Here is a 20,841-nt window from a genome sequence, read left to right as displayed (position 1 = left end):
TGAAAAAAACCTGCTCATAAGAATGAAAAAATACATGGCAATTGCAAAAAATACATGGCAATTGAAAAAAAAGAGACTTTTCCCAACACTCAAGCGTTCAAGGTTGGTCCATCCCATTCTCTGTTGAAACGGAATTCGTGAATGACTAAACCTTTCCTCTCCAACTGTAATCGGGCACTATGAGTCGGTACTCTGTTGTGCTTTGGGTTGGGAATGACTACTATGTCTCTGAACACAGGTTTCCCTTTCTTGCAGTTCGCGTTCGCTTTCGGCGTTTGACGTTTTCGCTTCTTTCCGCCACGTACAGTAAGATGTTCAGCAGGACGAAAGGATGATGGGCTAGCCTGTTCATTTGAACGCTTGAGTGTTGGGAAAAGTCTCTGAAGCTCGTAGTTTACATTCCTCGATGGAGCGATGGATTGTGGGTCGCTCACCTCACTGTTTACGGTCGGTCTGTTTACGTGTGGAACTTCATGGCTCGATGTTGATAATTCTTCAAACGTATTTGAAGTCAGCGGAGCCAGAAGTCGACCAACTTCACTGATTTTGCTAATAGCTTCCCTCAGATCGGACGTTAAGTTCCCGTTTCTTCCCATTAATAACTCAATCGACCTAAAGAAAAATGGCAAACGTTTGGCGCAAAATCGACCTTCAACGCCTACGATGCTTTTGGCATAAATTTGTATACTAATTAGAACGCTTTTTTTTTTTTTTTCAATAGCCATGTATTTTTTGCAATTGCCATGCATTTTTTCATTCTTATGAGCAGAGTTTTTTTCAAACCTGGCATGAAAAGAACAATATTAGCATACTTTTTTTTCAAAATATAATGTAATAAGAACATTAGAACATCTAAAACACGTTTGAATTAGCATAATTTTTTCCGTACTTGTAACGCATTTTCTTTGTAATTAGAATGCAACTGAAGAGTTTTGAAAATAAATGCGAAAAAGAGCATGAATATTTCACTAAGTTAGCATCTAATATGTAAACTGAGGACAAAAATCTTGAGTTTAGAACATATTTATGTAATTGGAAAGAAAAATTGCTAAACGGCATTTTTGTCCACTTTGGCGCCTCATAGAAAAGTGTACTGATTTACATATTACGAAAAGTGTTATAGAATCGGAAGAGTTACATATCCTAGAGTCTTCAAAGAGCTCGTTTCGCAAATTACAGATTTACACATCTGTAATTTGCGAAACGGCGCACTTCTGACCTTTTGGCTCAAACTCTTTATTTACAAATCATCACTGCATCGAGTTGTATCTACTAATAGTGTTTAAGAATCGGAAGAAATAAGTTATATATCGCTAGAGTCTTCGAAGAGCTCGTTTCGCAAAATACAGTAAGCCGTTTAAAGATATTCTCGTATTTCGAATAAAACGTGACCTGTCATTTCACAATAATAATGGCTAACAGGGAATAACCTTGCCATGTTTGCAAAGAATTTAGGTGGTTGTAGATTATTTTGGGGTTGTTGTAGGTCGTTGTAGTTCGTTGTAGGTTGTTGTAGGTTGTTTTAGGTCGTTGTAGGTCGTTGTAGGTAGTTCCATGTTTTAGTGGCTACGACGCGGTTGTACGCAATCCCGTGCTCAGTTTAGTGAGTCATTAAAAAATATCATGGAATAACTTGTCCCTTTTTCTATGTAGAGAGATGTCTTTATTTAGTATGTTTCCATACTTTATTTTGCACACACTGAGTGAACTTCTTCGTGTTAGATAACGACAGGGAGTTGTCAGGCTTTCTTCAACATTACCCGTGTGATTTCATGCGGCTTCCCTCGCGAAAGTAGTTCAATGACAAGATTTGGGTAACAAACTGAATTGTTCACCCCAACAGAGCCAAAGAACCAGAAATAGCCACCTGTTTCATTTCGTAATGGTGCAGAATATTTTTTTAATATATGAACTTCTTATTAAATTGTACAGCTGTTACCAGTAACCGATAATTAATTGTTTTACTGCAAGCACCGACTGATATGTAGATCCATTTACATCTCGCAGCACCAAACGTAGCGATGACAAATTTTAAGAGCAATGTTGTTTGCAACTGCTAAAATACATCGAAATTAAAATCTCTCACTCAAAACTATCATTTTTTTTTTTCATATATAAGTTAGATATGAAAGTTTCACTGAAAAAAAAAGAAACATGTCCTCGAGGAATTCAAACAAAATGGTGAAAGGGCTGGCGAGTGTTTTTATTGTCAAGAACTTATTAGTATTGAGAGGGCATTTCGATCTCACAATTTAATCACTGTTATAGAGCCAGGATTGTTTACAATTTAAATCTAGCTCTGCAAACTTAAAGCCTGAATACTGGCTCCTGGCATTTGGAAATGTGTTGCGTAGAGCTTTCACGACGCACGCTGGAATCACTCTCCTATTTTTCTGCCACGAGACGCCGTACCCTGCGAGCAGAGACTGTCAGGCGCCACGTTCTCTAAAAGAAAGGTAAACACGCATGAATAAAGAGGAAAGAAACGAAAACCGCGATGGTTAAACGAAGGTACAAGTGGTTACTACAAAGCGTTGGTAAATAAAATAGGGAGGAAAGACTTTTGTAAAAGATAATAATTGAAACTGATCCGTTGTCGATGTGGTCCGGGATAGGATTACATCGTGCGTTGTGAATACTGATAAGTGCCGTACGCAACACATAAGTAGTATCTCACCCCTTTCAACCCAAGGCGCTACAAATTGTTATTTTATCTATAATTAAAAACAGCAACTTGAAAAACTTTCGAGAAGTTTCTCATAGTGGTATAAGTGACCTATAACGGAGCTTTCCTGGAAAATCAGTGATCCTTAAAGCCTTCTGTTGACATTTCTGATAAATGGAGGATTAATTACGACTTTTAATCATCGATTGCAATAGGTTCCGATCGAGGTTTTTAACACAAATTTTACATTTTATTATGTTGACCTTGCTTGCCAAAAAGTTCTCTCTGAAAGCACAGCCGTAGAGAGTTTCTAAAGCTGACATTTCGAGCATTAGCCCCTCGTTAGAGCGAATCTGTTTTTACGTAAGGATTCTCGAATATTCTTTGTATCTTTGGCGGAATGGCTTGATATTTCAATTCATCGAAAAGCATACAATAGGTGAGCTTTGCACACTTAGTTTTACTATAGTAACGTCAAACTAGCCAGCCAATCAAAAAGCACCATCCACAAAACCACTCCTTTTCGGAACACATACTTCATTATTGAAGAGAACACGTCAAGCCGTCTAGTTGCAGTGTTCTGTCGATAACTTCACTGAGCATTAGATCTCTTCTTTATCTACAAATACAGGTGTGTGGTTTTTTTTTTTTTTTTTACCTTTTGAATCTACTTTAGATTCTGCCTGGAAACAAGAATGGAAACATAGGGGTTGTCCCTTGATAAACATCGTATAGAGCATATTTCTTTCGTATGCAACGCCTTTCTGGAAACCCAGTGTAAATGAGATTACCTAATAAAAAAACGACAACGTTTCCTTGTAATCAAACATACAACGAGGCTATGACATGCAGAGCTCTTAAGCGTGACGCAGAAAGGGGATTCAGTAACATGATTAAAATGATTTAACCGCCTGCCTCCCTGTTAGCTCAATGGATAGAGCGCTGGACTGTTGTGCGGGAGGTCGAGGGTTCGAGGCCCGGCCGGACCAACACTCAAAGTCTTAAAACAAGTGAGAGGAATATGCTACCTTTCTATATCAAGAAATGATTAGATACTCTAGTCTTCTCGGAAAGGGACGGATAAATGGAGTTCCCGTCTTTTGCAGGGTTAGGGGTAGGAGACGTTAATTTCCCACACACGAGATTACTGTGTGATGGATGTCCTCCGCTGGGGTGGTTGCTGGGTGGGAATTGGCCCTGAAAAACCCCCATGGGGAGTGGTCAATTAACATATGCATGTATGTATGTATGAGTTGTACATTTCAAGAATAAGTTGCACAAAGGCGTGATATCAGATTTATAACCACTGTTAGGATAAACCTGTTTGAATAACATTGATTTGATCATTCCTGATACTTACATATTTCCAAAACCCATGTTCCTATCTGATAGAACCTGACGCTATTTCATTCCCTCCAATTCAAATGAGACACTCACACAGAGAATAAAGCTGCGTTGAACAGCATGTCTGCTGCCGGTAGGAAAGGGTTAATTAATTTTGTGGTATTCTATTTTAAAAAAATGTAAAATATTCTAAAACTCCGATGAAAAAGTCCGTGTTGGTCTGGTTTAGTGCATTCAAGTATCAAAATGTTTTTATGGCTGGAAGTTATCGTTGTTGCTGACTAGGAAAACAAACACTCTCTTCTGTTGCAGATATAAGAGACCATGAAATTAATTTTTTGTGTCATTATCGTTACCATCTGTCTGTTCATTATTGCGAACTCTGCTTTCATGGACATGGAGAGAGATGAAAAAGAAGATCTTGGTAAGATGAATTAAATCCAGTTGCTCATTTTTTCGAAATATATGAAGAGAGACAAAAGTTTTTTCTTGTCAGTAATTGTTCGTAGCGGATGGGTCAGGAAAGTCATTAAATACATTGATATTGGTCATGACAATCACTGCTATAGCGAAATAGCAAGTTTGCTTGATTAGAAAGTAAAGAATCTTTGAAATAAGAACTGATTTGATTATTGCTGCGTCGAGGAAGACGAAATAAGATTTCCATAAGTGAAGCTTAATGTTCATTCAAACGTTGCCAATTTTTGTTACGTTTAATTTACATCTATATGGTAAGCAAAACGTTTCATTGTCTGGTGATGATAGAAGACGCAAGAGCACCAAGGGAAAGAAGATTATCACACAGAGCTTTTCACCATAACTTACTGCAGTTAAGTTAACGTGAACTTCAAACAAGACGAATTCTAAAGTTTGAACGAATCATTTCACAAATACCTGTGCCCATAAGTCATGGCTGAGCTACAGCCGTGATTGAAAATGTTCGAAAAAAGATGCGTAACTCTCAATATAAATACGTACGTTTTCTTTAAATCATTTCTAAACAAGGTGTCAGTCATAACATCAAAATTACTGACCAGTGAGAGAGAGCAAGGTCCCTGTATTTTTGTCTTTTTTTATTGCACATCTAAATTTGTTTTGCAGAATATCTTGATACGGTTCATTTGAACATGTCAAGAAAACGCGACAACTCTTTTGTAAAATGTCCTCAAACTAGCTCTGGTTAAGTTTCTTGATTTGGAAAAATATTTTGATGGGCTTTTCAACTAATCAAGATGTATAAACATCATTCAGGCCGTAGTTTAAGAAACCGCTGGAAGTTAGTGCTTCATGACCAGAAACTTCTTTGAAATTCCCCAAATTAAACCAAGCAGCCAAATGAAGAGAATGTTTTTATCGTCTGGGAAAATAACGGACATTCCTAATGTCTGCAATACAGATCTTTCCAATTAATTTTCAGCTCTTAAAACATTTCGGAAAAGGTCCAGTCACCAGAAAAGCATTAAATCACCCCTTTTAACTATAGAAAGAAAAATTTGTTATTTTATCAAATTTTGTGACAGCAGGGACAGGGAGATTAAGAGGCACTGTCAGTCAAAATCAGATATGATCATCAAACTGGCGCACGCAGCCAAAAAATCGATTTCGCTCATGCTTTCTATATTGATAGACCCTTGTACCAAAGTAACCAAAACAAGGTTAGTTTTTCTAATCTTTTTTTAAAGAGTTATTAGATAAAAACGATCGAGTGTTCTCGAGCCAAATTTCGACGTTTGAAACGAAATTCATGGCTTGCCTGCGTAAGTCAATAATTATCTGTGAACTTTCCTTTGCAATAACATTATAGTTAGGGTCTTGAACGATACATTGATGACATGAAAAGCAGATATGTTCTCGTTATCAAGATTTTATGAATTTTTTTCTCGATGACACCCTGCGGCTGTTTTTCAATAGCTCTATGGTACCCTAAAACAACTGCCAAAAACGCTTGGTACGAGAAGTAGAACCCAATAACTATATTACAGATACAGTTTAAGGACAGACGTTCTCAAATATACTTTCATTTTTTTTCTGAATATTATTCAAACGCTAATAGTATCAAGCAATTAATTCTCCCTACAAGAGCTATAATTTATTTCTAAAATTTTAAAATTAAGTGACCTCACTAATGTCAGATCAGGAGCCACGCCTCTAAGAATGTTCGGAAAATGGAAAAGACGATGAAATTGACGTTTAAGTGTGGGCCTTTATGGTAAACTGTAAAAGTAAAAAAATAAATGGGTTTACATGGAAAGGAAGTTTCTTTATGGTAGTTTATTTTTGTTCTAAGTCAAAGTGCCAAAAATTCCAACTACGTGTCCACGTCTATCAATAATGGCCAATATGTTGCTCATTACGTAGCCTACCTGAGCAGGTCAAGCAAAAAGCAAATCTTTGGGACTAGAACATTCAACTTTAGAAGGTCACTATGTTTAAGAAAAATATGGTTTCATTCTTCGCACGCAATCAATATGTGGGTCTTTTAAAAATTACTTCTCCCAACATTAAAAAAAGTGCAGTCACGGCTTCGATGATACCTGGTGATCAAGTGCGTGACAGATCAGTCAAGTGATCGAAGACGCATGAAAGGTCCTCGATTATTGCAATGTGTCAAGTGTTTTCATTTCTACCAGCACAACACTGAAAAGTGCTCTGATAGGAAACTTCGCCAACATGAAGCCGACTTACTTAACAAAGGTCGCTTGTGAAAAAGAGAAAGCAGAATTTAGCACGAAACAAACTCACATCTCATGACGAGCCAAACACGTAAAGACGAGATCAAGAAGTGAGTCACAGCAGACTTTGTAAACGGTCACTACAAAACGCAGACTGCAGACTAGGTATAAAATGCAGACCAGACTGTTTTTTCGTTAATGTATTGTCATGCAATCGTCGATCCAAAGTCATCATCTTCCACGGAAATTCAGGAAAACATGTTTTCGTTCTGTGTTCTTTCGCCCTCTTGAAGTGTACCAAAAACAATAAAAAATCCAAAATCCACTCTTGTTCGGCGCCAGGACACCATGCTAGCGATACTCAGTTGAAACAGAGTAGCTTGTAACAAAAATCACGTGTGCTGTAGTCATGTGTGCAGTTTGCAATCTACGTTTTGTACTGACCGATTTTGTAAACGTTTCTCGACCCATTTCTGTTACGTGTACCTCTACATTTTGCTCTGGTGCATATTTAACTTAATCCGGCCATTGATTTTGCTTCGCTTAACAATTTAGAAGAGCTTCACATTGGAAACTTTTAACTGCATACATGTGAAGTGTTAATTACTTCAAAATGGCAGATATTGAAAATTGGCTTACATTACATTACATATTTACATTTATATAGCGCAGACTTCTATGTGGATATATTCAGTCGCGCTTAACAATATGGTAAGGTTGAGATCGGACGTCAGCATTTTTATCAGGCGCCTTTGGCAGTCCATGTAACGTTCTCACCTTCCCACCCATCCCACCCCGGGGAGGACATCCACTACACAGTAATCTCGTGCATGGGAAATTTACGTCTCCTACCCCTAACCCTGCAGGAGACGGGACCTACGGCTTATCCGAGAAGACGAAGCAATGTGAGTGAAGCGTCTATCCTTAAGGACACAACGTCATGCCCCAGCCAGAACTTGAACCCGGGCCAACGGACCCGAGTCCAGCGCACTGACCACTGGATTACTCAGGAATGTCTTGTTGTACAGATACAAAAGATCATAGGGAAATAAAATGGTAGAAAGTTGAAGCTATCCTAGTCTTGAACATAGCTCGGGAGGTTCCTAGTCGATTTCATTGCGTGCCGCGGGAATTTTTGACACGTTTGTTTGAGGTACCAACGATTTTATTTCAGAGCAGCTGTAGGTGCAATTGAAAATAAAATCATATTTTATTCTTGAGGAAAGGTGATGAGTTAGATGTGCTACCAATCAATTGCAGATGCATCAGACAAATAGGATTAGTGAGAAACTAATTTAAAACTTACGATGAACTGACTCGACAGCGCCACTACACGAATTATGACAATTTCAAAGGTTTTGTTCAAGAACTTATTGATTCGCTCCTATGGTTGAAGGGGCTACTTATTCTGAAGATTAGCCCAGGGATCAACGTTGTCAGGCTTTATTGTACTAATGTAAGACACGGCTCGTTACATCCGTGGTTATGTCGTAGTCAAAATTTGTGTTTCTGCGTAGTCGGATCCCTTGATGTTTATCTTGATGTTTGCGTTTTTATGACCGTTGATGACTAGCTTCGAATGTTATTACAGCATAAATTGTTCCTTTTAAATTATAAGTCACATGACCTGATTTTCCCGCCGCGCGTAGTCGAGGCGAATTCGTAATTACGATAATTAATTCTACGCGCTCCACTGAACATGCAAATCACTTATTGTAAACCGTTTCAAGTAGATTTCTCCTCTACAAGTGAGAATTTCAACAAACGGACATTGCTGTCCTATGTATGGGACTTAAGCCTACCAATGGACAAAGTATGAGCGAAATTGAATTTTGAGCTAAGTCCGCGATTTCTCTGATTTTTACTGACATTTGCTATTAAATACTTTCTAGAACTTTGTCTTGGCGTAATATGTGATCCGGAACAAGACCTCTCCTGGAAAATCACTGATCCTAAAAACCTTTTGCTGATATCTTTGATAAATGAGGATTAATCTATAAGGTCGATTGATGGGCCACTTCCCAGTTCTCGTGGTTACGTAATCTGGTGCCGAAATTACAGCGCGAGAACGAGGCCGAGTGTGTAGTCGCTCTCATCGACAAAAAGAACAAATGGCCGTGGTGGTGAAAATGAGCGAAAATTCCTCGAAGTTCAATGGAAACCTATAGTTCTGTTATTTGCAAAACAAGTGAATGCAGAAAACTTGCGGACACTAGCAGGAGGGATGAATCAGTCAGTTCTCTACCTGTGTGAATTACATACATACCCTAGCAAATAAAAATAACTAGGAATACTGTGAAAGGAAAATCTTCGCGGTTTACCTTACGAAATATTCAGTTGAGCATTTACGATGAAAAACTCGAATCCGTGACATGACGTCACGCATTCCTCTACAGCAGGAAAACATAGTAGTAATCTCATGCCTTTGCCAGTCGAGAAAACAACGTGGCCGTAATGTGCTGTTTGTTTTCCCTCCGGGCCATCTCGATATTTTCTTACAAGGATACTTGCCCTTACCCATAGGTATTCCACTCCAAACCGGCAGGCTTAATATTTCCAAAACTATGCAGGATTGGAGCTGCAACAGTGCATGTTCACCCCCTCTTCATTGTCGATTGCCCCGCTGTACAAATGTTGTATTCCCAAATGCATTCCAGGGATCGGGAGCAGTAAGTACTTTTTTACAATTTTGATTTACGCCGTTCCTTGTGGATGAAGAAACTCTGTCATGTTAACAAGTGAGGAAGGTTGCAGCTGAGCTTGGCCGTGCAAAGTCTAAGAATACGCCTTCCCAATGACTTTCTTTTGTTGCTCCTTTTTGAACATTCAGCGTCTTTTTTCAATCGTGTTCTTCAGTCTCTTTTTTTTTTGCTACTTCCATTACTTACCGGGAATTTCAAGGCCAGATTTCAGAAGTTAAGAGAAGCAATCTAGGGAAAAAACCTTTAAAAATGGAGATTAACTGAATCATAAAGGGGAAGATCCATTGCAACGTTCCAAGAAACGATTAATCTCGGACAAAGTCATTAAACAAGAGCTTATTAAGAAGGCGAAACAAACCCGTGATAAGGTAGAGAATAGTCGAGCTATATCTTAAGTACTCACTAAAAAGAAGAGAGTGTACAGAAAGATAAAAAGGAATATTATATATTTCACTTTTACCAGTCGTCTTAACAATAGTTTGTGAACATCAATCTTACGACAAAGTTATTTCTAAGGCGCTTTAACGTTGTAATTACAGGTTAACGTTCACGTGACGTTGAGTCATGGTGAGAAATTCTCACGTGTCCATTCACCTTCAGCTGTCTGGGTTCAATCTGTTACTGCACGTGGCTTTAAGGTTTGTGCACGTGAGTCAGGCATTGGATCAAATGGAACAGGAATCATCAATTGGTTGGCTTTTCAAGATCATCCACAAATGACACTTGGCAGCGTTATTTTTTATGGGATATGGACAACGGAAGCTAAGTGTGAAAAAGTTACCTTCTTACAGGTTAGAGTAAAGCTGAGGCTCGAGGTCAAAACCTTTAAGCTAGAGATATTCCATGAAGCAACACTAAAGAGGAACCGGGATGTTCTAGCTGTTGATCATCATCTTAGCATTTTAATCAATTACTATCTTTAACAGGTTTTTATAATTAATTGAGTGTGTAGTCTACATTTTAAAATTTTGATGGTGGATCCCAAAACTCAAACCCGGGTGATGGAAGAGAATACGAGGGATATATTTCAGCCTTTACTTTCTCGTGCAAAAGACAATTAAGCTAGAAGCTAAGTTAATTTTAGTGGGTGTGGCCACGTAGTTTCCTCTTGAACTTAGGTTTATTCGACTAGACATTTATAGTGATGCTTTTAAAATACCGCAGAATTTTCCTGCAAGACCTTTCGTGTTTGTGTCAACTAGATACACGCGTGACACAAAGCCAGATGACGCTATGTATGTTTGGTTGGAAAATGTAGATTCCGGAAGTTTAGAGGTGTGCATCCGAGAGTTTCTGTCCTTCGATGGGAAACATCAAGACACCATTGTGGTAAGAGACATTCTTATCGTAGTTTCCAGGAGTGGACGTGCAAACCATTAGTTCTTTCTACGGCCTCCTACTTTGTCTTATGGCAACTTATGCGTCGAAGTTTTTTACTACAGGACTGGTTCGCATTTGTTGGAAATGGCTCTGACTTCAATTTAACGCTGTCAGGAGAGGCAGATTTTCCAAACATCGTTTCGCCGACAGCTGATGACAATTATGGTTTCTGTCAAGTGAGTGTAATTTACTGTGATTCGACTCTGAACTACGAGGAGGTTTTTCAAGCTATAGAAATTTGGAGGGTTTTTGTATGCAAAGGAGAGGTCTCTGTATAACTAGAATTTTCTTTCAAATATATTGTTCTCTCTTCTATTTTACAGGAAGTGGAGTTCAACACAACCTTCTATGCCTCACCAGTTGTGCTTGTGTCTGTGCATCATATTTACAACCCTCAAGTTACCATGAAAAGCCCCGTATCACCGAAAAACAACATTATATCAGCCTGGGTTGAGGTAAATGAGCAGTCTATTTATGTTTTATGTTTTTCGTTTTGCTGTTGTTTTACCTTTTGTCCCTTCTCTGTCCTTTGCATAGGAAGTTAGCCTTACATCCATGAGGATTTGTGTTAAAGACTTGAGTGGAACAGAAAGTAAACACGATCCTCTCTCTGTTAGTTACATTGTGATTGGAGGTTTGTGTTCAACTTGAAAATACGTATGCGATCATTCTGTTGTGTAACTTTAGTCACTTTAGTTTATTCAGATGCAGCTATCATTTTTCTTTGCCTTCACAGACCTCAATCCCTGCCTAGACGTGTTTTGCCCATCATTTGGAGTCTGCAAAACCTACAGTGCCCATGATGCTCGGTGTGTGTGTAACGACAACTGCCCGTCGTATCAAGATCCAGTCTGCACCGAAAATGGAACAACATATGACAACGAATGTCAGTACAAGTTGAGTTTCTGTAAAGGACTGGACAACAATACCTTGTATCATCCTGGAAGCTGTGAAGGTAAGCCATATTTCTTTAAGAAATAATTTTATTCTGCTAACAAGACACATGAATAAGATTTCAAACATCAGCTTTTTAAATATTTACAGGTTTTCCAATCATTCGCGGTCGAGTTAAGCTTCTTCGAGTTCCTGATTGGTCAGACTCAAGTTGCAAAACAGTCGTATTCCCACCATACAGCTTCTATCCGAACAAACAAGTGCATGTACAGATCACCCTTAATCACATGAACCTCAATGACTCCAACACAGTGCACCATGCTATCACATCTTGGACCGAAAAAGTCAACAATAAAAATTTTACAGTTTGTGCAATGCAATCTGGTCGAAATGGAAACAACTTCAATCCTCTCGCAACCGTTGATTGGATGGCGTACCAAGGAGCACCCCAAAAGGGAATGACGGGAAGAATCAAGATGACAAAATGGTGGTCAGGAACGAATTGCGCAGATGTGACCTTTCCAAAGGCAAGTTATTCTTTAACCAGTTCACCAGTATAGCAATACTTTCGATTCAACAGACGCAGCTCCATTTCCACGGAAAAAAATAAGACATTGAAAACATGAAGAAAAAGAAACACTTTTTCGCGGAGAAGTTAAAAGATTAAATCAAAAATTGTAACTTGAATAAATTACAAGTTGTAACTTGCTAAACTTTGAATTTAGTTTGGTACTTGTCTCTACTGGAAAATTAGATTGGTTAAGATTAATTTATTAACATCACTTCAGATCAAACAGTTACAAAATAAGGCAAAAACGCACTAAAACCACTAAGTGATGATATCCCCGCATGTGTATAGGACAAGTTTAAAGCTTTACCAGTTGTCCTTGTGACGTCTGATCACCAACGAAGTGGAAAGGAACACGACGCTGCGTTGATCTGGGCAGAAGATGTATCCAAGGACTCGTTCAAGGCTTGTTTGCGTGAGCTTCAAAACTTTGATGGCATCCATCAAGATATTTATGTGGTATGCGATATTCTCTTTCAGAATTCTATCACTACTCGATAAAGTCTTTACATTAAGACCTTTTTTTCAGTCTCATTGAAACATCGGCTCGATTCCGTATAATAATCGTAAGTCTGAAGTTGTGCTTAAGCCTGACCAGGACTCTTTACGAGTGTTATTTTTGTTTGGTAAGGAAAAATTGTCCAAACTCACTTCTCAAACAAATAAGCTTCATTACAATTAATTTTTCATGAAATTCAAAGGTCTTTTACCCCATATCATTTGTAACTCATAGAAAATGAAATTCTGTACTTATTATGACTAAATGTGTTGTTTTGTGCCCTGCTTCTTCCCAGACCTGGATGGCGTTTGCTAAGTTGCATAAGCCGCTCTTCACTGAATATGGCTCTGTAAACTTTCCAAACACAAATGCACCAAGAGATGAAGACAACAATGCTTACTGCGAGGTTGGTATATTATAGTCTTCTTGGAAAATAAATGTTCCATGCAAAATTGCGATGTTGGAAAATGAACGTAGTTTAAAAAATTGTTTAGGAAAACAAAAATTCCAGAATTCCCCTAAGTACCCTTTTTTTCTCCATTCTACTGACAGTTTGTGCATTTTACACGAAGTTATAATGCGACACCATCCGTCCAAATATCAGCAAATCACAGCACAACAGCAAGCGGAAACTTGGCACCAGTTCATAACGGCATTTCTACGTGGATTGAGGTAAATTTCTCAGATTGGATTGAGTGATCATCGAGGATTACCAAACTTTTGTGAATACATTAACCCTTTTTTATTCGCTTTACTAGAAAACAAACCCCGAGAAGAAAACCATGTCTCGGGAGAAAGAGATGTTAAATTTTCGTTTTTTCCCAAATTCTTGTGCGGAGATAGTCTAAAAATGTAGAATTGCATCATTCACGTTGATAGAGAACTTTTTATTGTTTGCAGAATATCAACGCCTCCGGATTCAGAGTCTGTGTCAAGGAGCTGTACGTGACCAGATATGATCCCGTGTCAGTAAGTTATGCGGTCCTAACAGGTGAGTAATTATGCAAAATACTTTTAAACTTTAAGATACAGCAGAGATGAAGCATGTTTAAGAGGACTGGAAACAAACATACACATTTACAGTTACACTTTCATGCAATTAAAATGTGTCATATGCAAACATATAATAAATTTATCAAGATTAAATAACATATTCACTTCCAGACATCTGTCCTCCCGGATGGAGCTACTTCAATGGTTTCTGTTACTACACAAGTGATACCTGTACAAATTGGACCACAGCTGTAAAAGAATGCAGACAAGAAAACTCAGTTCTTGCTGATGTCAACAACAATGAAGAAAATGTTTACATACAACATCGCCATAATGGCGATAAATCCTGGCTGGGTTTCAATGACAGATCAACAGAAGGCGACTTTACTTGGGTGGATCGTGGACATGGAAACTTTACAGCATGGGCCGAGAATCAGCCAAATAACCTCAAAGAAGAAGATTGTGTGCACGCACTTGGTGTGAAACACGACTATGAATGGAACGACGTGCAGTGTAGTGATTGTTATCAGTTTACTTGTAAGAAGGGTGAGTGGAACATATCAAATAAAGCTTATAAGATATAATTTAGAGTAAAACGTAATTACTTAGGGTTATGACCCATTCCCTGTGAAGCCTACCCCGCTTACATCTCAGCGAAAGGCGACGAGAAACATAGGTACTTCGTCTCCTGAGTAGGATGTCAGTCCATCGCGTTTTTACCTTGGCATTTTGTCAACTTTTCGTTCAGGAGAGTTCGTTGGTCTCTATCTACACTCCCAAGTGAGACGTATATGTCGTGCGTAACAGCATAATACAATTTTTCTAACCATGGGCCAAAAGCTGGGGCTTACTTTTTTTCTTATCTCCTCCTACACGTTCTAAATGGGTGTAAACTCATTTTATTCCTTTATCAGACTTAGATGAATGTGAAAATGAGCTAAATTACTGTCACAAGCTGGCCACGTGTACAAATGAACGTGGCTCGTACAAGTGCAAGTGTAACGCTGGATACCTTGGAGATGGATTTCAGTGCAGCTCTTTATCCAGTGCAGGTGAGACATCATGACAGATCAGACGATAATATATTGTAATTTGTAAAGAATGAGTTATCCTTTTCCGGAAATTATTGGGAAACTTTAAGAAGAGCCTCTCAGAAAAACTTTGAGAAAAGCCTTTTATAATTAATATTAGCTGTCTTAAGTGAATGTTAAAGTTTTTGTAGGCGCCTTTGAACAGTAGGATACTGGCGCGGTATAATCTTTTATTATTATTATTATTATTATTATTATTATTAATATTATTATTAAAATTAAAAACTAAACAATAGGCTGTAATCATTTTACTGCAAAGCTTAATTGAAATGTACTCATTTTTCGGTTTTCTTCAAAATGTTTTAGAATTAAATCCAAAAACTTTCCTATAAGTCTGTTATCAAAAAAGTATTTAGGATGGATGAAATTTTTTTAACGTATACCCATACTCATGACGAATATACTCCGTCACAACTGAATTTCAAACTACTTCTTGATATTTTGACCTACTTAAAGCTTTCCGAACATTACTTATCGCAAAAGTGAACAGAATTACTGTCACATCTGCGTCTAGTGTATGGCATCCGTCAGCAACGCATTCACTGCGGTTCAATTGAGAGTCAATTTCTTAAACTCGGGTGAACGCTGAATGCTGTACCGCTACTACAGGTTCGACTACAATACACTTTGTTTAAAACACGTATGCCCCATAAACTAGCCTGATATCCAAAAGGGGCGTGTGGTTACAGATACGGAGTTTAAAATGTGAAAAAGTACATTGTGTTAAAATGTAAAATAAATATTTGTATTAATGTAAAGAGATGTGAAAGGAGTTATCCTTAATTTCTGTTTTAAATGATGCTAAGACTCGCACAATCAAATATCTTCGCGAAGTGAGTTCCATAGTTTTTCTCCACCATACGAAAATCTCTTTCGTAGGTATTTAATCTTAGGTAAGAGCAACTGCCGGGAGGTATAGAAGCCCTTCAGATTTTACTGAGTAGACTCACTCCATATTAAGAATAGATCAGCGGGACGACTTGGAGCCAAGCCCTTCCATTAGGTACTTTGAACATTTCCCTCGCTTTGGACCTAGTTCGTGAATTGAAAATCAACAAAGAAAGGTGAAATCATTGTAAAAATAACACTTATCTCCTTTATTAAGGGTTGGATCATTCTACAATACTGGCAAATGATACCAATTACCTTAAAACACTCAGCAATTGGTTGAAGCCCGTTGTGCAGAGCCAGTCCTCCTACTGGAAGCGCTGTTGGAGAGCATCAATTGATGGTTGGGCCAGCACTACCTTCCACTCATTGTGTGATGGCCAAGGGCCGACGGTGACTATTTTCCGTGTGGGAAAATACATATTTGGTGGATACAACAGCTTATCATGGAGTAAGTGCATAACCTATGGAATTTGCTTGCCTTTTCTCCTCGCTTAAATTAAAATCTACAAGCGCATCTGGTTTCTAGCTTGAAAAAAAAACAAACAAACAAACAAAAAAACAATCACTCAAACAAAACAGAACAAAACAGTACAATGGGATCCATGGCATATTAGATCAGGAATACTAAACTGTGTCTTAAAACAGTGTCTCAGAAGTAATAAACACTAATCATGCCGTTATTTTTTGAGTGCCTTTTAAGTTCACGTTTTCAACGAGCATCTATTTCTGCATAATTGTGAAAAACAAATTACCGCCAGATGAGTTATTTGCGAATGTTTTACTGCAATTGGGTCAATGAGTCAAGAAATATGATTTGAAAATAAACGCGCACCGCCGTCGAATAAACGCCGCCCATGACTACAGGCGCTAAATATAAACGCTAAAAATTTAATAAACGGCGTTAATCAGGTAAATGAGATATTTAGAATGATATTAATGATGACTCGTGGCCTAACATGATATCCTTTGCACACGATAATATAGAATAAAATTCTCTTAATTATATTAGCGTCTCTAAAAATTTGAAATACAGCTGTGAAGCGATGATTGGTTTAAACGAAGCGTAATCTCGTAAAAGCAAGTCATCGATTCCACAATTCATGATCGCTGACGGAGTTCATCATACAAATCCACGGTCAATTACTTCAGCCTTGAATTCTCATTCTCCTTCGGGACGGATTTTAGCTGAAAAAATATCATTTGTATCTCATACTTCATTGTCAATTGATGGTCACTGTGGATTGTTCCAATTACATAAAATTTGCGAAGCGGTTGTCCATAAGCAGGACAAGGCTTTTGTGTGTAGCTTACATTACTTATTTCATCACAAAGTTAATTAATCTGTCTATGAGCACAGGGAAGTTTTCTTGGATATGAAAGTGTTCTAAAGTGACGGCTTTATTCATATCAGGAACAAACCCAACAAATTATCGCTCTATTTCAATTTTACGCTCTTTCAGCAAGATCTTAGAGAGTGTAATCCTCTCAGCTGTACGAATACCTTGATTCAAATAATTTACTTTCAAACAAGCAATTTGATTTCGTTGTAAGCGTTTAACAGCCACTGCATTCTCTGGCTTTGCCGATGAAGTCTTGTTAAAGGGATTGTGCGAAGGCTGTTCAGGTTCAGAAGGTTCAGAAGGTTTTCCATGTAGCTCAGATTGAGAAGACTGTTTAAGTTGAGAGAGGAGATCGGATTCATTAAAATCGTCTGGCGGTGGAAAAGGAGGAAGATCAGCAAATTGATCGGAGTGATTCGGTTGGATAGGTGGAGGCAAAGCAGAGGCGAGCGGTAGATTGTCGTCAAATGAATCAGCGCTGAGGTTGTCTTCGTGCGTAGGATTTTCGGTGGATAGTGATGGCGTGGAATTTTCGTCAGCTGAGGATTTCGGCGGAAGGAGAACTTTCGAATCGTCTTCAATATTTACTTCTTGCGTTTCGTCAGTATGGCTGCCTAGTACAACTGGGAATATCCAGGAGTATTCGCAGTTGACACCAAGGTGTCCTTCCTGCTTACATATGCAGTATAATAACGGGCGTGGACAATTACGAGCTTCGTGGTCAACACCTTCGCAATTAAAGCAAATTTTATTTCGACACACATTACTAAAATGATCCGGTCTGTTGTATTTTCGGCAAGTTGGAGTTTGGCCATTATAGTTGATAACAATCTGGTACTTTCCAAAGCAGATAAAACTAGGAACAGGCTTGATAATACGAACGCGATAATGGCGAAGACCGTTGTATATGTTTGGCGCGTATGAGTGTTTTCCTCGGCGATAATTTAGAACCTCACAATAGGGCGTCAGGCGTTTAATTATAGCAAGGTAGGACAGTTCAAAAAGGAGCATCATAAATAGTTAGAAAGGAAAGCGGTTTGTCAATATCTTGAAGTGCAAAAGATTTGGAGTCGATGTTCAGAGAATTGAGGCGTAGAAAGCGTTCCTTGGCAGCAATAGACTTGAAAGTAACAACAACCTCACCGTTAAGTTTGCGTTGCAGACATTGTATTTCGGTTGGTGAAACTTTACATTTGGCGAAAGCGTCGAAAACAGCTAGGGCAGATGTAGTTTTGCAGGGCGTAAAGAAGGCAGACTTCGGTCTTTGCGGCATATTATTTTGCGAAATACATAGTTGTGGCGCTCTTATTTCATTTGACTCATCGGACGTGCGTGCAGCTCTCGAGGCGTTCGAGTCGCCATTAACGGTTGAACTTTCTTGCATATTGTCTTCGGCAATCATTTCCTCTAGTCCATCCGCATTCGCTGTGGCATCCGTAATTAAAACAAAAGCAAGAGTGAAAAATAGAGGCCCAAGGGGCAAACTAACTTCAAATAAATCGCGACTGAGTTTCGTGTGATATACTTTGACCGAGCCGGAGCGACAAAAGACACGTGTGATTTAGCAAAAAGGCCGAGAAGCGATTGACTGTTTCGGTCTTCTGAGCCTGATCATTGCAGTGCTGATGCCAGGATGGGGGTGAACCGATATGGTTACCCCGAACGATCCCACCTTTTGGACCCTTCTGGTGCGGCGCCTCTGTTGGCTCGAAACCTGGTAACTTGTTATTGATATATCTATGGATCTATCCAAAACAAGGCCTTTGAAGCCCGAAAGGGCAAATTAGCAAAAAATCCCTGGGGGGGGGCCTTAAATGATACTAATCACAATAAGATCCCTTGGCAGGGCCTCTGAGTCCAATCCACACCTAAAGGGCCGAAAAAATCCAAGAAAAGGGCCTTTGAACGATCAATTAGTAGCGCCTAATATAAGATGGAAAATTAATTTTTAAATTTCTAAAATTAAGTTCTATTTTTGGAATGAAATTTTTTTCTTTTATTCAAACCATGGGGTGCCAAAGAGAACAACTGAGCACTCCAATAAGCCTCTTTTGTGATTAAAAGCCTATCGATCTCTTCAGAGCCGCTAGGGGCCTGTACCTGATCAATGCCTTGGAACGAAAAATCGTCCAGGGTGTGTGGGGTTTTGTTAAAGTGTATCGCTACTTCACAAGTTGTTTTGTTTGTGAGCATAGCAGATTTGTGATTTCGAAATCTAACTTTAAAGTCGGTAGTAGTAGATCCCACGTATGGCAGGCGACATTTCTTGCAAGAAATAGATGTATATATATTTAATAATTATTCGCCTCAGGCTCGGTGAATATCGTCGAATAATCCCCGAGACGAAGTCGAGGAGATCATTCCACAACATTCACCAAACTGAGGCGAATAATTGTTTTAGTATAACAACAGAGAAATTTCTAAAATTATAACAGTTTAGTAACATTTATTAACATTTTATTTTAACATTTTATATAAACCGCGTGGAGCGGTTTATATAGCGTCATATAAGGAACCGCTCAACCAATCAGATTGCCAGAAACTCTTTGCTTAACTCTGAAATTATACTAAATATTCACCGAATATTCGACGAATAATTATTAAATATAAATACACATAAGAGAGCAATCTCTTAATATATAAACACACCCTTTTTCGAAACTTTGCAAATTTGTGCATGATGTACATTAAGCTATCTTAAATATATATACCTTTTCTTTTCTCTTCCCAAAGAGACACTTTGATGAGAAAAGATAAGTTTCATTCGAAAATAAATGTTCAGATAAAAGTTTCTAACCATTTTCACTGCATTACCGCAGTAGGGTAGGACTACAACGGAATATATGCAAACCATGCCAGTAGTCCATCCGATAAATCCCACCCATCCTACCCCAGGGGAGGCCATCCATCACACATTGAGAATTGTTTAGGACGCGTTTTTTTTTTTTTTTTTTTAACAACGTGTAAGCTTTGTTTAAATAACAGGCCATTTATATTTCGAATTGGTGTTTAACTTTTTTTAACACGGTTAGCTGTTTTTGTACGTGGAATGTTAAAACTGTTAAAAGTTCAAACCCTGTGTAACTGATGTTATGTTATACCAAAATTACACGACAAAGCAATCAGTGTAAGCATCGTAAAGCAACTGAGATGCCTTGCAGCGAATCAACACGTGTTTTAAACGTTTTTCTAATACATGAAACTGGAAGTTTCTTAAGTTTGACTCACAACTTCTTTTTCATTTTCCTCTCTGAATTAGCTTCCAGTTGTGCGTACCGGTACAGTTCATCAGCCTTTTTGTTCTCATTGGTTAACAAGCCAGGCTGGGGACCAGTGAAATTGACCCAACAAGAGCAATACAGTAACTACAACATATACAGTTGTTCTGACTCTGGACCCGCATTTGGTGCAGGAGGCGATCTTTACATTCCCAGCGACGCCTCATCCAACACAGATTCTTACTCAAACCTTGGATACAGCTACAGTCCACCGTCTGGCCACAGTTACAAAAGCTCCTTCACCCGATCATTCCTGGCAGGAAGTTACAATTTTCGGCCTGACGATATTGAAGTGTTTTACGAAACTATTTGATGCATATCTGTTGAATCGAAGGTCAATAAAAACTTCGCGCAGGATTAAGGAAAACTAAAAAACGCTAATTCAGTAAATTAAAATAAATTAAAATGACCTATAGGGGTAGACTCCTCATCACTTTAAATGCTTGTTACGCAATGTAGATTTGGAATAAACAGCATAAAAAGTTATTCAAGTAATAAAAGGTTTCAAAAAGTTCCTCTCAAAA

At 38.4% G+C, this 20,841-nt stretch overlaps 1 protein-coding gene across 6 annotated transcripts; it reads left to right on the top strand.

Moving 5' to 3' along the window:
* The first annotated feature begins 3,200 nt into the window (after nucleotides 1–3,200).
* LOC111318923 (uncharacterized) lies at nucleotides 3,201–20,841 on the top strand. Of its 6 annotated transcripts, none has more exons than XM_088748524.1 (18): nucleotides 3,217–3,296; nucleotides 4,322–4,433; nucleotides 9,205–9,350; nucleotides 9,923–10,174; nucleotides 10,548–10,712; nucleotides 10,826–10,939; nucleotides 11,087–11,218; nucleotides 11,301–11,397; nucleotides 11,500–11,718; nucleotides 11,808–12,184; nucleotides 12,517–12,684; nucleotides 13,020–13,130; nucleotides 13,277–13,396; nucleotides 13,625–13,715; nucleotides 13,889–14,263; nucleotides 14,632–14,769; nucleotides 15,914–16,147; nucleotides 20,299–20,841. In XM_088748524.1, the coding sequence occupies exons 2-18, from the start codon at nucleotides 4,334–4,336 to the stop codon at nucleotides 20,628–20,630; spliced, it is 3,171 nt and encodes a 1,056-aa protein (XP_088604650.1). In that variant the 5' UTR covers nucleotides 3,217–3,296; nucleotides 4,322–4,333; the 3' UTR covers nucleotides 20,631–20,841. The 6 variants fall into 6 exon arrangements, with proteins under 6 accessions (XP_088604648.1, XP_088604650.1, XP_088604646.1 ...); XM_088748520.1 differs by having other exon boundaries at nucleotides 8,574–9,350; XM_088748525.1 differs by lacking the exon at nucleotides 3,217–3,296 and adding an exon at nucleotides 4,056–4,142.

This window comes from Stylophora pistillata, chromosome 2, assembly GCF_964205215.1.
Source record: "Stylophora pistillata chromosome 2, jaStyPist1.2, whole genome shotgun sequence".
Classification (NCBI taxonomy): Eukaryota; Metazoa; Cnidaria; class Anthozoa; order Scleractinia; family Pocilloporidae; genus Stylophora; species Stylophora pistillata.
Note: the sequence above shows the minus strand (reverse complement) of the source record. Positions and strands in the feature narration are given on the sequence as shown.